The following is a 15,733-nucleotide window of genomic DNA, read 5'->3' as shown; positions in this document are numbered from 1 at the left end:
TTATATAGCATGGAGATTTATCTACATGCAATTGAGCATTCAGATCATCTCTCACCCATTAAATTATTTTGGTGCAATTTTTACATCAAGATAGTATAAAAATTATATTATTTTCAAATTTAACTTTAACCGAACAATACTAAATTTTACATCATTCTTGATTAAACTATAAAAATAAAATTAATAAAGTGGTTTGATACAAATGAAACAATATTTTTTAGTAAAGATGCAAAAGGGTAACATGTGAATATAAAAAATTCTAAAAATGCAGTATGGCACTGACTTTGATGTAATTTTTGGGGTGATATCAAAATGATGTAAATTTTAGAGTAGGGGTGGAAAAAAAATTAGTCTAAAGGTCGTTTAGTTCGCCAAAATTCTGAAATTAGGTGTGCGTTTCAGTTATTTTAATCTCATATCTGGTATTTGGTTTAGAAAAAAAAATTAATATCCATTCCTCAAACCCCCAAGTAAGGTGGGAATGAGAGAGTTGTACGGGAATCAACTTTATAACTATTATTTTAATTTATAATTAAGTATTTAAATGTAATTATTTAATACCAAAATAAATCTATGAACAATAAATACATTAAAATAATAATAAAATCATATATTAAATTAAATTAAAATTAGTGACTTAAAATATTTTAAATTAAATATATTCATTTCAATACTTAATCAAACACATGATATTAAATATAATAACTCAATTTCATACTATCTTAATCCGATTTCTAATTTGAACGTAATATCACCCACATTAAACCAAGCAACCCCTTAAAAGTTGGGGGTGGTCGGAGGTCGTTGGGGGTGGTCGGAGGTCGTTAGTCGTTACAACCCTGCACATTCGCGGTATAAGTTAGGAAAGGCACGTATATCTCATAATGGGTTAGATTAGAGGCCCGATATATAAGAAAAACTCAAAATCGTAAAAGCCCAACCACTTCTTCATCACTCACAATTGGCCCCAACAAAGAAAACCTCTGAACACCCCAACTAAATGGTGACGTCAAAATCAAGGGGTCTTGTTTTCACAGCTCATAAACATGACACTGTGACAAAAGTGAGGGTACAAAACTCTTGTCACCAATGACACTGTGACAAAAGTGAGGGTACAAAACTCTTGTCACCAATCACTCACAATCTCACACGTACCAACACACACTCTTCTCAAGTGCTCAAACCTCACAACCCAATCACTTTGCATCATTTATATGTTTTTTATTTAACTCCTTCATTAAAAAAATATGGATTTTCTTTTAAAAAAATATTATCATCTATAATAACTTCAACTTATTTTCATATTTTATACGTTCCTATTGTTTTTAATAAAATTAATAAATATTAATATTATAAATATATTTATATAGATATATAAAATATTACAGTTTTTTGTTCTAAAGACCTCCCCACCCCACCCCTTTGGTAGAGACTAGGAAGAGAGTCTCTCTCTCTCTCTCTCTCATTTTCTTCAAGACTTACCTCCAGACATAATATATACATACACATATATAAATAAAGGAGGGACCTTTACATCATCTGAAGAAAGCTAGTTTCAAGAAAGTTTAATTAATTTATATATATAATCAGTGTTATATAATGGACTCTGATTTTGGGGCTCGTATCTCTACTTCTTCCAAGCGCTATCAATTTCTCTCAGGTCATTCTCCTATCTTAATACTTCTTGATTTCTTGAAATTTTCTTGGTTCTTGATCTGGGTTTATTCTATTTTAGGTTCTTTAGTACAAAGTTTTGTTTTTTTCTTTAAATTTATGATTTTTTTTATTTTGTTATCTTTATTTTTGGGAATAAAATAATAATTGAAGGTGGGTATGTGTTAATTGTGTATGTGCAGATCCTTTTAGTGAAGAAGAGGAGATGGAAGGGGATGATGAAGTGAGGACAGAGTATATGTGTCCTTTTTGTGCTGAGGATTTCGATATGGTGGGCTTGTGTTGTCATATTGATGAGGAGCATATGATGGAAGCCAAGAATGGGGTATCTTCTTTTTTTCCGGAAAAATTATGTTGCTTCCTGTGTCTGTTTATTTATGTGAATATATTTGGCCTAAAGTTGTCTGCTTTGTGGTGTGTGTTTTAAGTACTTGTGTAAGCTTAGTTCTTGGTTGCAGCATAGAGTTTCTTAGGGCTGTGTGTGTTGTATGGTTTTTGGCATTTTGAGCTACTCACCTGGTTGAAATTTTAGGGGGTTTCATCTTGGATTGGTAGTTCTGGGGACAATGGGAGTGGGAAATAAGATGAAAGTGCTTTTGTTTTTGGGATTTGCATTGCTAGTGAGTCAGTAGTAAATTTCCTTCCAGATGCTTAAAGATCTATGTTACCCTTAAAAATTCTATATGGATAGGTGTCCAAATACCATCCTCTGCAACAATTTAAAAGTTTTGCATGTATTTGACCCAAAATGAATTTTGAGTGTCCATGCCCGTGTTTAAACGTGTCTACTCGTACTCGAGAGGTGAAATAAAGAGTCCTGGTAACATAGCTTATAATATGACATTAGCTTAAAGCCTTAAATGGACTGTATTGGTATTATGGGGGATCTAATCATGATCAAAATCAGTTTGTACGATGTAAAGTTTGTAGTATATTTTTTAATATGTACTTAAATATGGTTCAAAGCTACTGATATACAACGTGCATTGGTGTTAATATTTAGCCTCAGAGTTTAATGTTTTGTATACTTGCACAAGGCAAGAAGAATTCTTCTACTAGAGGAACTGCCTTAAAAGGTAGGATGTTTATTCAGATAAATATGTCTGTGGTTGCTATTCATTAGACCTCCTAAAAAAGCCACTGCGTGTCTGCGTCTTCTCCAATTGAATTGTGATGAGTTGAGTACTTTTTGCCCATAAATTTAAGATTGCTCAGTCATTGGCTCATTGCCATGGAAAACAGAGCTGTATAGGCAGAAAATAGATAGAGTAATAGTATATCTTTACACGAGGAGAAAAGAGTGAGTGTCCTGGCCTTATATAGCAGGACCACACTTGATTCCAACAGCATTCTTCCTATCTCTAACAAATTACAGCCAAGTAAATGTAATAAACATGCTCATAATAATAATGCATAATAAAGGATTTATTTGCACTTTTATTCCTTAATACGCCTGTCAAGCTGAGGAGTGAGAAGAACCGGAAACCCCCAGCTTGCTTAGGATATGCTGATGCTGCTTTACAGTTAATATTATAGTGAGGGTGTCGGCTAGCTGGTCTTTGGAAGAAACATGAACCGGAGTTGTGAAACATATTCTGACCCCTAATCATAGAATTGCTCATGTTTCCTAGCTTGATCAATTTTAGCAGTCTGAATACTATCTAGAGATGCATTATATCTTCAAGGGCTAGACTTTGTCTTCTATATAAAGTTACTTTCTATAAATTCTTTATCTTAAAGTGTTATATTTATTTGGGGGCGGGGACATCTGTAGATTGATGTTGCACTATGTACTCATCTCTCCTGAATACTAGCAGCAAAGATCTTCTTAAGTAGTCTATTTAATGTAATAATTTGTTTCTAGCAGCTGAATATTTGGCATGTCAAGTAACAGTCTTATAAATATTATCTGGCCATTCAATTGGATCGACACCTGAGATACATATTTTTTTTATTGTAATGCAGGCATGCCCAATATGTGAAACAAAAGTGGGGATGGATCTTGTTGGCCACATAACCCTGGAACATGGCAGTCTTTTAAAGATATCCTTTTTCGTAAATTGGTTTATATAAACATAGGTTTTGAAATATATGTTGCTGAATTATGTAATATATCCATGTATATTCATTTTTTCTTGTGAAACATAGGTTTTTCTAGCTATTAATTCACACTTTCTATATATTTAAAAGGTTTCAGTCTCAGATCTGCTCGCAGATCAATATAAAATAAAATAAAAAATACTGGATTTGCAATAGATCTGGTAGTCAGGTGATATACTTATAGGAGAACAGTGGCCGCTTCGATATAAACCCGATAGGTATATAGGCAAAGATTCTCTATAATCATTATTAGACCAAAATTCTTCTATGTAAATCTTTCACAAGACCTGGAGACACTTTTGTAAGCAGTTTCTCTTTCTTAGTGATCGTGCCAGGTTTTTTTTATGAGGAAAAGTTTGAACGACAGTCCTTGCATTAGATGGGTAATTTGCAATAGAGCTTTATTATTTGTTTATGCAAAGGTTCCAGCATGCTTCTTTTTCTTGGCGCACAGTTTCCCGCACATTGCGCGAATAGTCTAAAACAGGGTCATTTTGAAAAAATGCCAGGTCCATGTGATAAATAGGCCGCACATTGCATAAATGTAGAGCCTTATTTAGTTCTGCCTAAATGAAAAATGATAATAATGATAGTAATAATGTGTGCCTGTCACCATTACCAGTCCCAAATATTATAACTTTTCTCGGTTGTAAAACTTTCTAAATACTAGTCCAATTTGTTTTGGTGGATTAACTAATGACTAGAAAGTATGTTCAGTCTAATATTAGACAGTGAATAAACTACATATCTTCCTAGTACTTGATGCGCAATATCTGCTTTATATTGTGATCTGAAATTCTTTTATCACCATGTCCCCCTGCTTACTTACTCTTGTACGTATTCCTTTTGGTTATTGTACATATACATATCACTCCAATATTCTCGCCACTAGATAAAATAGCGTGTAGCATTTGGCAATGCTAGTTTTAATATTTCAATGGTAATTTTTAGCAAATAACAGTTTTCTTAATTTAGTCACTAACTTCTTAGAGGTTTAGCTTTTCCTTGACTGAAATTAACGTGCAGCGCAAAAGACGTTTTCGTAAGGGTGGATCCAATTCTACACTCTCTTTCTTGAGGAAAGAGTTGCGGGAAGGAAATTTGCACTCTCTTCTCCAGGGATCTTCATGCTTGGTGTCTTCTGCTAATACAGAAGCTGATCCATTGTTATCTTCATTTATGTACAATCCACCTGCAAAAGATAAACCAATAAACATTCAGCCTCATTCTTCAGATAAAGCGTTTTCTGAAGAGGATAACTTTGTCGAGAGCTCCTCAAAAAGGTACAAGCTGTTGTCCAACTTACAGTTTCTTTATCATTGTGTTAGCATTTTATTGATGTTTATAACGGACTAGAGATTATATTAGGAATTTCAGATGGATGAGAATGATTTTTGCATATGCAATAGGTTGGAACCAATTACATGTAATTGCTGGTATGCATTTTTTTAATTTTGCAAGGTAGGTGATGAGGGTTGCTGCTGATTATCATATTTAATAAAAACCCTTCTCCTCTAGTAGAAGTAACAATTTTTATCTTTAAGTCTGTTAGTACCTCACAGCATCAGATAATTATATTGAAGTAATGTGAGCTGGCAAATATGTGGTTACGCGTCCTTATCCTACCTTAAATATTTATGGAATTTAATTGACATGATGTAATTGTTTGAGGAAGTATATATTGTGGAATCAAAACGTCATATATTAGTTGCCATCACCTCGGTTGGAAAAATTCAAGCTTTTTGTATAATCCTTAAATTAGAAGGTTGTAAATCCTTGATCTGGTGGACTGGACTCTGTTGGAATGGAAAAGGTTTCATGCATGAACATTTCAAAGCAGACAATGACGAGGATCCCTGCTTGCTTAAAAATAGTGTTCAATAGCAACCTCCTTGTCTTCTTCGCAGAACAGATGTCATATCAATTCTGCACCTTGAATTAATACTACCCTTGCTTATATATTGACTTAAACAGAGCAAGTCAACAGAAAAAGTTGAATAAATAGATTTATGCTTATGGAAACAATCTTTTCCGGTATTGTGCTTCCCTAGTTGTGATAGATAAACAAAGTCATTTTACTTTTGCCTTGCTCCTGTGATATTATAAGAAAATTCGGCAGTTAAAGGAGAATTACCCACTACTTTCTTCTCAAAAGTGGTTTTTTGTAAAAGGAAGAGAAATGAAATAAATAACTTCCTTAGTTCCTTGCATTTACTCTCCTTGTGGAGAGAGGAAATAAAGGGAAAATATTATTTTATTCTGCTAAAGCATAGCAAGTTTCCACTTGTATTCAACTGTTTGAACTTATCTGAACTATTAGGTTGTCTTCCAGAATCTGGGAAAAGGAAAGGAATATAAGGTTTAAGATGGAACAAAAACAAGAAAAAAGGAAAATAAAGCGAGTCAAGTTTCTCTCATGTGCTCCGAGCATATTAGATATTTGTTGTGCATCTAAGCTGAAAAGAAAAGAAAGATCTGACTTCGATAATAACTTCCTCTCCTCAATGGGACATCAAAAGAAATTTTATCCTAGAAAATATCCTTGACGTATAATAGTTTTTGAAATTTTAGCAGTTAAATTAGAATGCAAGCTGAAACTTGACCTGACTCGCAATTAATTGATGCATCCTATCCTGTAATTGTTTACCTGTTTTCCTATCTTAATGAATGGAACAATGAATATTGAGTTGGTACTAGGCCTCTTGGACTGTTCTTTGAGAATCATGGATTTTTCTGTTTATGCATCAGAAAGAACTTATAGGAGAACTGAAAAAACAATTTAAACTATACAAAGTTAAATTGGTAGTATGATGAGGTTCTTGCTTAACTTACTTTTACAGGTTTGGTAGGTGGAATGTTGTCAATTATTGATTTCTGTCCGCTTGTTGTATAAGAACTCGAAAAGTTTTAATCATAATATGGTCATAATTCATTTATGCATATAGCTGCTTTTCCATAAGAGAGTTCCAAAGGTCCTTACTCAACTTAACTGTTTAGAACACTTTTTGTTGAAAGGATTTTGTAGTTATTCAATGATGTAACTGGGACCAATTTTTGTAATTAAGAAAAATAGGCAGTTTCATTTATTATTATTATATGTATGTTAAAGTAAGCTGTTAAATTTTGCAATCAAGATGATTCTTTTGATGCCATTCGAACTTGTAGCAGATAGAGTTCTTTATTTATATATTAAAGAGTAACAATATTGTTTTATACGTAAGAGATGTGTGGCAGGATGGTTGCAATTTGTAACCGTGTTGAGTGTTTTTCCAGCATGACATGTTTTAAACATACCTTTGAGGGAATAAACACACAAGCAGTTTCAATGATTCAACTTTCTGAGTGCTTGTCTTGCCAGAATAAATATGAGCAAATATAAAATATAAATATGCGCATTATTTGTTTATAACTTTAGTAAGTGTGATATTTTAGTTGCTAGTTGAAAATGATATAATAGATCTCAACTATTAGTAGTCACTGGTATAGTCTCTTTTTTTTTTTTTGAAAAAAGTCGGTGGTTTAGTCTTTATTATTAGAAATATCACCATTGGAACCCTCTTTCTGGATTTGCTAATATAATACATGTGCTTGATAACAGAAAAACTCAGCAACCTGCGCTTTCAGACAAGGACCATGAAGAGAGAGCTCGGAAATGCGAGTTTGTTCAAGGGCTACTATTATCAACTTTTCTTGATGATAGCTTTTAGATTGAAGGATAAAATGTAGCCGCAGCAAATTCAGTTCCATCTATCATATTATAGTTCAAAGAAAGGGGAGGGACATAATTACATAAGCGGGTTTGTATTCTCTTAAAGATTATTTAATGGAGAGGAACTAACTATGGATTCAGTATACTGTGTCCAAAGCTGTTTGTGCATAATGTAGTAGTATGAACTTGTTTAATTTTATAATTTCTCTGTTTTTGCTGCTTATTATTTTTCGGTTCAATTTTTTATCTTTTCCTTGTTTTGCAGTGTGAATCTGTGATGCCTATTTAACTATAAACACTGTCCTGTTTTGTGCTGCCCAGTTATGATAAAACGATGGATGGCGGTTTATGTCTGAGATATTAGTTAAGCTATTATATTCTGTTAAACTTATAAAAGAACTTGGTTTAAGATAGGCCAAATGGATGCCTAATTGCGTGGGTGTTAGAAGAGATTCTTTAAACATTTTGTCCAAGTACTTTAATATGATCACGTTGAATGTTACAAGAGCCTTGTGTTTATGATGTCTGGGAGTGTGTTAGAAGAGATTCTTCAAACATTTGTCCATGTACATGTCGAGTGTTAGTGTTACGAGAGCCTTGAGTTTATGATGAAATACCAATATATGTATATAAACCTCGAAATCGAGCCGTTATAATGAAATAACTCATAAACAGTTAACTAACTTCTTGTACAAACTCAAAACAATTGCTAATATATTTCAGCAACTAAACCAGATTTACAAATATGTTCTAGTATATTCGTCGTCACCATAGTAGAAATCCCCCCCTGAGTTTCAAATAGAAGAAACGCCCAACCGAACTTTAAAATCAAACATATTTGTGAAAGTTATGTAACTATGTATTACCCATACTATTGTACTACAATATTTGCTCCATGTCGTTCCTCTTGTCTACTTCAAACTATCTTTTCAGAGAGTTGGATTCTGATACCTAGGAAGCCCAGTTTAGGAGATGTTAGTATTGCAGCGACCTAAGTCATATACAAGGATGGAAGCTGCAGATGGACCCAAAACATTTTAAATTCTTTGCTCAATTCTGGCATCTCTCACACAGTTATCCACGTTCTCATCACCTACACAAAGAATTGAGGGATAGAAAGAACCTACAATCTAATTGTGGTCATGGGTCTTATACGACATGCCCGGCGGTCATTTTCTGAAAACAACTTCTCTACTCTCTCTTGGGTAGAGGTAAGGTTGTCCGCATCCTACCCTCCTCTTCGAGCTGGATAAGTGAGAATGTCCCTTTTCCCCTCTCCTTAAAAAATCTATAATCTGGGTGATCAACTTGCAATAGCCGCAGCCAATTATCAGCTGCTTGGAATAGAGAGGTTATCTTCTGGCAATCATGTTCCCCTTCAGGACTCCAATCAGAGACCTTAAACTTGTATGGAGCAAGCCCAAATATCGGTAGTGATAACTGTAAGGACATGCCATTACCAAATTGCTTGGCTGTTGAACCTTGGATTTGCAGCAAATCAGTACATGTATCTGTTAACATGGAGTTATATATTAAATCTCATAGAGGAACGCATTACTATATATCCAATGAGGCTGAGATAGAGATACGTACTCCCATATAGCGTTGACAATGAATGAAAAGTCAAAAAACAGGCATCAATATTGTTCAGAGTTGTACCTACAGGTATCCTATATATTGGATACCTTCAAAAGGGCATGTACAAGGCCTTCAGTTTCCAAAGTTAATATGCATCATATTTAAAGACAGACGAGAAATTTACATACCATGCAACAGAAAGCCAACTTGAAGGTGTTAAATCACAGCTCCTGTATGTCTTAAGTTCCGGAAATTGAGATGCAAGCTTTAAAATCTGTGAAAAAAAGGAGAAAAAGAAATCTTACATATAATTAATAAATGCTCAAGAGTCTAGATATTAATCCAATATAAGTTCATAATGTACCTTGTCAGCCAAAGGTTCACGAGTATATGGCAGATCGTGTGCGAAATACTCAAACACAAGAAGACCAGGAGGATTACTAATCTCACTTTCACCAAATGCTGATCCTGTTGCAAGATTGTTTTTCGATGATAATCTACTTGAGAATTCTTTGGCAGCATTCTTTTGATTCTGCAAATTCCAATGTCCCTGAACATAGTTGGTACCATTCTCTAGACCACATCTGCCGCAATCACCGCTATTACCGTCTCCGGATGACCCCCCATCACTCTCCTCACCAGGCTTTCTGTCAGATCATATTACTTGATAAGAAGTATGAATTCACTGTAATATTAAAAAAGAACATGAAAAAAATGCAGCTATACTTCAAAAGAGGACAACTTAATGAGAAAGCCACGTACTTGATAAAAGCCTCGATTGATGTAGGAGATTACGAAAGTTATTAAAAGTTCATTGTCAGAAAAGAGATGATACAAGCCGGAAAAAATCCCCACAAAGGAGTGGATATTTAGTTTTTAATAAAATCTTAAATTTATTCTCAAGTTTTTACAATTCAGTTATACATATCAAATATTAAAGACAACAATCAGAGTTCCCCATGCTTACTAACCAAGTCAAAATTCATTTTAAAGCATTAAACAGAAATGACCAACACCACAAGGACAAGGTCTTTGTAAATATCCATATCCTTATATTTAAAACTAAATAGTACTTCTTAAAACAAAAATACATAAAAGAAAAAAAAATTGAAATTCTAGCTTAAAATCTGATAACGTCTTTTTAGCTATGCGTAAAAGTTCTCAGAAATCTCATTCACATGAATTAGAAAATCAATTTGACTCCCAAGCGATAAAGAAGCTGATCATGCAAATTAATTGTCACGTTTTACTATTTTCAATATTTATCGACTTTCAGTAAACATCGGTAGTTACAGTAACCATGCATATCCAAAATCAGAAACTCTCGTGTACAACAGGTACAGGCGTCTTTTTATACAATCATCAATTATGGTCAAATGAGACTTTTTGGTTAAGACTAGATGGAATCAATCGATGCATAAGATATAATGAAAAACTACTTACTGGTCTTTCCAAATATAAAAGACGCTGGCCTGTTTGGGAACAAACTTATAAGTCACTTATGACTTATAAGTCTGTTACAACTTATCGACGAGTGTTTGTTGACCCAACTTATAAGTCGAATTTACAACTTATAAGCTGAAAAGTTGAATGTTAGTACAGACATACTTTTTCTCAACTTATTTTGATTTTTCATTTTTTATTAACTTTAATTTTTTAAAAATATGTTTATAAATGTTAATCTAATCTAAAATTCACAAATTAAGATAATTATATTTAAAAATTATTTAATTTGGTTCATTTAAGTAATAAAAATTCTGACTTACAAGTAAAATTATCCAAAAATTTATCTATACTATACTATTATAAGCAGAACACCGTCTATTTGGTAGTCGGTTGTTCGGTACAGTTGTTTGGTACGACAAATAACAACCGTCAGATCTAAAGTCAGATAGATGTGAATCGTTGGATGCAATAATAAAATGTTATTATATTAATATTTATACTGCTCTCATGAATTCAGGGTTCGAATCTCGTCAACAGCTTATTATTTAAACTTTTATATTCTTTATTTTAACAATTTCTACAGGTTCAGAGCTCGAGTCCCGTTAACAACATATTACATTATATTATTTATTTTCATTCAAGTCTCAAATTATCACAAAACATTTATTATTATAACTTATTATGTTTTTCAATTTATTTTTTAACTATTGAAACTATATAAAAATTTTAAGATATAGTTATATTTTTAAAAATCATTCAAGTGTTAAAAATAATTCGTGCATCGCACGAGTCATAGGCTAGTATAACTTATAAGTATTTATCTACTTATCACCTATAAGTCACTTATTTATTTTAGCTAAGTTACTTATTTTAAAATTTCTCAAATGGGCACGTAGACTTGGAAAGCAAAGTTATAGTGAAACCCTCGTCATCTCCCACTTCATTTTTGAGATTTCAGAAAGGCGAAATTTCGCAACTAAAACGGTGTGGGCACCAGAAGACTAAAAGTTGTTAATACTCGATCCTCGCCCATTCACGTTTGGGTGTGATTCAAAGAGGTCTAGAATGCAGGTGGAAAAATGGACTATTGCGATATTAACCTAGAGAATGTCCAAGCTATGTTACTCGGACTCTTCATTTTACCTTCGAGTACCCGTGTCGTCGGACACTCGGGCATGAACACTCTGACTTGGACACTTATTTAGGCAAAAAACATGTATATTTTTCAAAATGTTGCCGAGTCCGATACTCGAAAACATATCCATGTTGGACACTTCTTGCCGAGTCCGAGTAACATAGTGTCCCAGAACTGTTTCTATGTGACTTGATAAGAGACTGAAACTGTGACCTCGGAACAAGTCAGTCTGCAACTCATTGTTTGAATCACGGGTTATCACTTTGCAGAGCACATGTATCGGTGTCAGTGGTGTGCGCACTTTGGTGCTAATAATGGTTGTTGGATCGTACATAAATTACCCCAAGATCAGGTTTCCAAAAAAAAGCAGGTCATATTAACAATCGCAATATATAAAATAAAAGAATAAATTACAGATCATTAGCAACTGGTGCAGCCTCTCATTTTTTATGATAAATCATTCTCAAATTTATAGAGGATTTAGATTATCTAACTAAATATCTCCATTTTAAAGTACTTCTTGCGACTTGTCTAAGACCTATGCAAAATGACATGGGACTTGATCATTCTCCATTGCAGCCCGATTTTAACCATAAAATCTCTGATTTGATTAAATGTGCGAATTAAACTAAGTTCATTCAAATGAAAAAAACAGCATACATATTAATATAACAGTGCTAAAACTGCAGATTAATGTAATACATTGGTTGTCGATACGTTCATAATATTCAAAGACACAAATCGTATAACAGAAAAGCTAACTATCCTACATGATATCTCAACCACGTTTCACAAATTTAACAATTAAATCTTGACCTTTTTTAAAAAAATTGAGACGATTTCCACATGGAGCTTTGATAGTTTCTGCAAGGTGTGACAGTAAGTTGGTTTTACATCAAATTTGGATCTCAAGGAACTCTTACTAGAAACATAATTTCCTTTTTTATACTAAACAGTGGTTCAGGAATTACCAGAAAGAACATTTCTGGATCAAAAGAAAGTAGAAGGGGGAGGAAGAGAGAGAGAGAAGGGGGGGGGAATCCTCCATCACTTAAGGTCTCACCTCATTCTCATTGTGGGTCTTGATGGGTCTATATACACCTGAATCGCAGACAAGTATGGTACATAGTACTGGACAACCGAGTCACCGCCACTCAACACAAGTGGAACTCCTGCTCCATATGCACTCCATTCCTTTAAAGATTCCCACAGATCATCTAAGACGAAGTATGGAGGAAAATTGTCACCGTGAGTTCTCAATTCTTTCATGTTTGTCTACAATCTCCAAAAAGAAGCGGATTACAACCATGCATCTAGAGTCAGATACAATTCCATTAATAACCAGAAAAAACTTTAAAAATGTATAACGATTGTATCATAATCCTTTAGTTTATGGGAAGTCCAAATTTGATTACCACTGGATTTAATGGCAACAGAATAACTGTTCCAAAAACTAGTTTGAATGCTGTCCCTAAAAAGATAAATATTTAAATTATTATTTAGAATATGCTGTCCTTTCTAATCATTTGTCCAAATTAAAGCAAAGCAAAATGACATAAAAAAGCAATATGAACAAGATGAAATAAGATACGTATTATAGAAGGCCTCTAATAATCCCTGTTACAGTGGCACTGCAGTCAGCTAAAACGAAGCTGGAAAAACAAAATCCATCTCTACCAACAACAAGGGTTTGTCTAGTCTGAACTAGTCACCAAGATTTTTTATTGTCTTTCTAAATATAGCTCATTCCTTTTTAACATATAATCACATAATATTCCTCTTCTAAGATCAAGGCTAATATCAAGTTCATTCCCCTTCTCAAACAGTAGCACTAAACAAAGGGGTCGTGCTTTTCCAAAGCAAACCCCAAACTCAGACCTTAATTGGAGCTTAAGCAAAACACACATCTTCTGAAAAGACCCTCAGACTCATGTTACAATGGCACCATTCATTGGCATTGCTTAATAGTATATGTTTGAAAAAAAAATTAGGTCTCTACCAATATTCAGGATGATGGAAACCAACATATCCTCTACTAACGAAAAGTCGATAACCTAAACAATACATAACAAACACAATCAAGTTTAAACCTTTCACTAATTTATCAATTACTCACAATCTGTAATACCAATAAAATCGACTCAAAACAACTTTTTAACAATTAAATATACAATACACACAAAGTTAACATATAATCAAATAACATTCCTCAACCAAACATTCAATTCATCAAAACGCACATCAAGATCACAACTTTATGAACCTATAGACTCAAAAACAATATATATACCTTGGAAAAGCACCGAGCTTGAACAATTGGAGTAGTGTTCTCTATAAACTGATCCAAATTACTCAAATTACAAATGTTTTCTGACCGCAATACACTTGTATTCATTGTCGTCGCCGTCGTTGACTCGTTGATAACTATTTTTTCCGGCAACTTTTCAGTCTCCGATTGTTTTATTCGCATTGCCGGCGGCCGGTAAAAACGATCTTGCCCGCGATTACGATTTCCTAGTGGAGTAGACATTTAAGAGAATTGAAAATTGTACTGATTTTGTGTATGTATAGCTTGGAATGTTTAATTATAAAATTAGGAGTTTTTTAGGGTTTACTAAGAGACTGAAACGAAACGGTAAATTTTCAAAGTTAAGAGGAAGAAGACGGTGAGACTACTGCGTTGAAAATATGGAATTACACGGTATTATTGTATTTGAAATATTGTGAAATAAATAATCTTAAATAACTAGCTTACAATATGGCCTTTATTAATATATGTTATTTATTTTATCTATATTTTATTAACTAAACATAATTTTAATAAAATTTTAAACATGCCAAATCATCTCTTACAATAGTGAAATAAAACATTTTTTAAACAAACAAAAATAATAAAATATTTATTTTTTAAATAAATATAATTAATTATTATAATCAATTTCGCTGAAATATAATTCTTTATTTTCGTAAATTTTAGATAATGAATATTTTATATTATTTTAACAAACTTTTTTAGCCAACATATTGAAAATGATGTACTCCAATTTTAAAAATTAGGAATTGAGTCAATTTTAAACTATTATAAACAATAAACTATAAAATGTCTAACACCCCAATTAAATCTGGTGGTATCAGAGTTGGCTCTTAAAAATTTAATTCATCTAATTGCTTAGGCGTGGACATGAAATCAGATGATTTTATCCAAAATAAACAAAAGTCTATGGACACGACTAACAAGTAATGGTTATCCGGCTAAGAAATTAATCGCGTCCTATGAAAACTTTATAAAACAAATATATACTACTAAGATTGGGTTCACTTGAATCGAAAATAGTGGGGATAATAAAATTTGTACCATTTATTAGCGAACATTGAATGACGTGTTTATAATTTTTATTTTTTCCCTAATTCTTTTCCAATCAATTTATATTAAAATTCTAGCTTATGTGTTTGGAGTAAATGTTTCATTCTCACTCTTCTTCATTTTTCATACAATTTTTATCATAAAAAATTTCATACTCCCTTAGTTTCATTTAACATGCTCTCATAAATACCTTTTTTTGCCCCATATTTTGTTTGTGATTTTTCATTACATTATTTCTCATTTCATTCTCGTTAAATGGACACAACCTAAGTGTACTAATAATTCATGATCTTTCGGGGAGTTGTGGTGAGTTTGTAAATTACTCAAGTTGTTGTCTTTTGACCAGCATACTTCAACTTATTTCGAGTTAAGAATGAGGACTTGACCCAATTTTTGAAAAAAGTTCGTAATTCAGCCCATGTTGTCACATAGGTAATCAAAACCGACTCTTGGAAGTATGATATGTCCAAGTTGTCGGAGGTGAAGATACGAGAGTTGGTGATATTACGTAATTGGTAAAGGTCCAGAAGCGGGGACACAAAATTAGTCGGTATTATCCCACACGCTTAGAAGGGTACGATTTGGATCTATGGTTATTCAAGTATGCCTGGCAGTAGGGGTGAGCGCGGTGCGGGCGGTGCGGTTTTTTCCTCAAACCGCAAACCAAACAGCATATGCGGTTTGATCAAATTTTCAAACCGCAACTGCACCGCGTACCCTCAAAAAC

General features: G+C 33.2%; 2 protein-coding genes across 4 annotated transcripts; one reads left to right on the top strand and one right to left on the bottom strand.

The window, feature by feature from the left end:
• The first annotated feature begins 1,407 nt into the window (after window positions 1–1,407).
• LOC141684330 (protein DEHYDRATION-INDUCED 19 homolog 4-like) lies at window positions 1,408–7,709 on the top strand. The gene is made up of 5 exons (XM_074489247.1): window positions 1,408–1,660; window positions 1,857–1,999; window positions 3,640–3,717; window positions 4,795–5,057; window positions 7,373–7,709. Exons 1-5 carry the CDS (start codon window positions 1,600–1,602, stop codon window positions 7,479–7,481), a joined length of 654 nt encoding a protein of 217 aa, XP_074345348.1. The 5' UTR covers window positions 1,408–1,599; the 3' UTR covers window positions 7,482–7,709.
• Window positions 7,710–8,144: 435 nt separating this feature from the next.
• On the bottom strand, window positions 8,145–14,301 carry LOC141687501 (uncharacterized). Of its 3 annotated transcripts, none has more exons than XM_074492798.1 (6): window positions 13,933–14,067; window positions 12,706–12,955; window positions 9,426–9,708; window positions 9,250–9,335; window positions 9,077–9,168; window positions 8,145–8,994 (listed from the first exon to the last, which is right to left on the bottom strand). In XM_074492798.1, exons 2-6 carry the CDS (start codon window positions 12,909–12,911, stop codon window positions 8,675–8,677), a joined length of 987 nt encoding a protein of 328 aa, XP_074348899.1. In that variant the 5' UTR covers window positions 12,912–12,955; window positions 13,933–14,067; the 3' UTR covers window positions 8,145–8,674. The 3 variants fall into 3 exon arrangements, with proteins under 3 accessions (XP_074348899.1, XP_074348900.1, XP_074348898.1); XM_074492799.1 differs by having other exon boundaries at window positions 12,706–12,924; window positions 13,933–14,066; XM_074492797.1 differs by having other exon boundaries at window positions 8,146–8,994; window positions 12,706–12,917; window positions 13,933–14,301.
• Window positions 14,302–15,733: the final 1,432 nt, after the last annotated feature.

The sequence above is a fragment of the Apium graveolens genome, chromosome 9 (assembly GCF_009905375.1).
Source record: "Apium graveolens cultivar Ventura chromosome 9, ASM990537v1, whole genome shotgun sequence".
NCBI classification, from domain to species: domain Eukaryota; kingdom Viridiplantae; phylum Streptophyta; class Magnoliopsida; order Apiales; family Apiaceae; genus Apium; species Apium graveolens.
The sequence above is the reverse complement of the archived record's forward strand: the minus strand, read 5'-3'. Positions and strand labels throughout refer to the sequence as shown.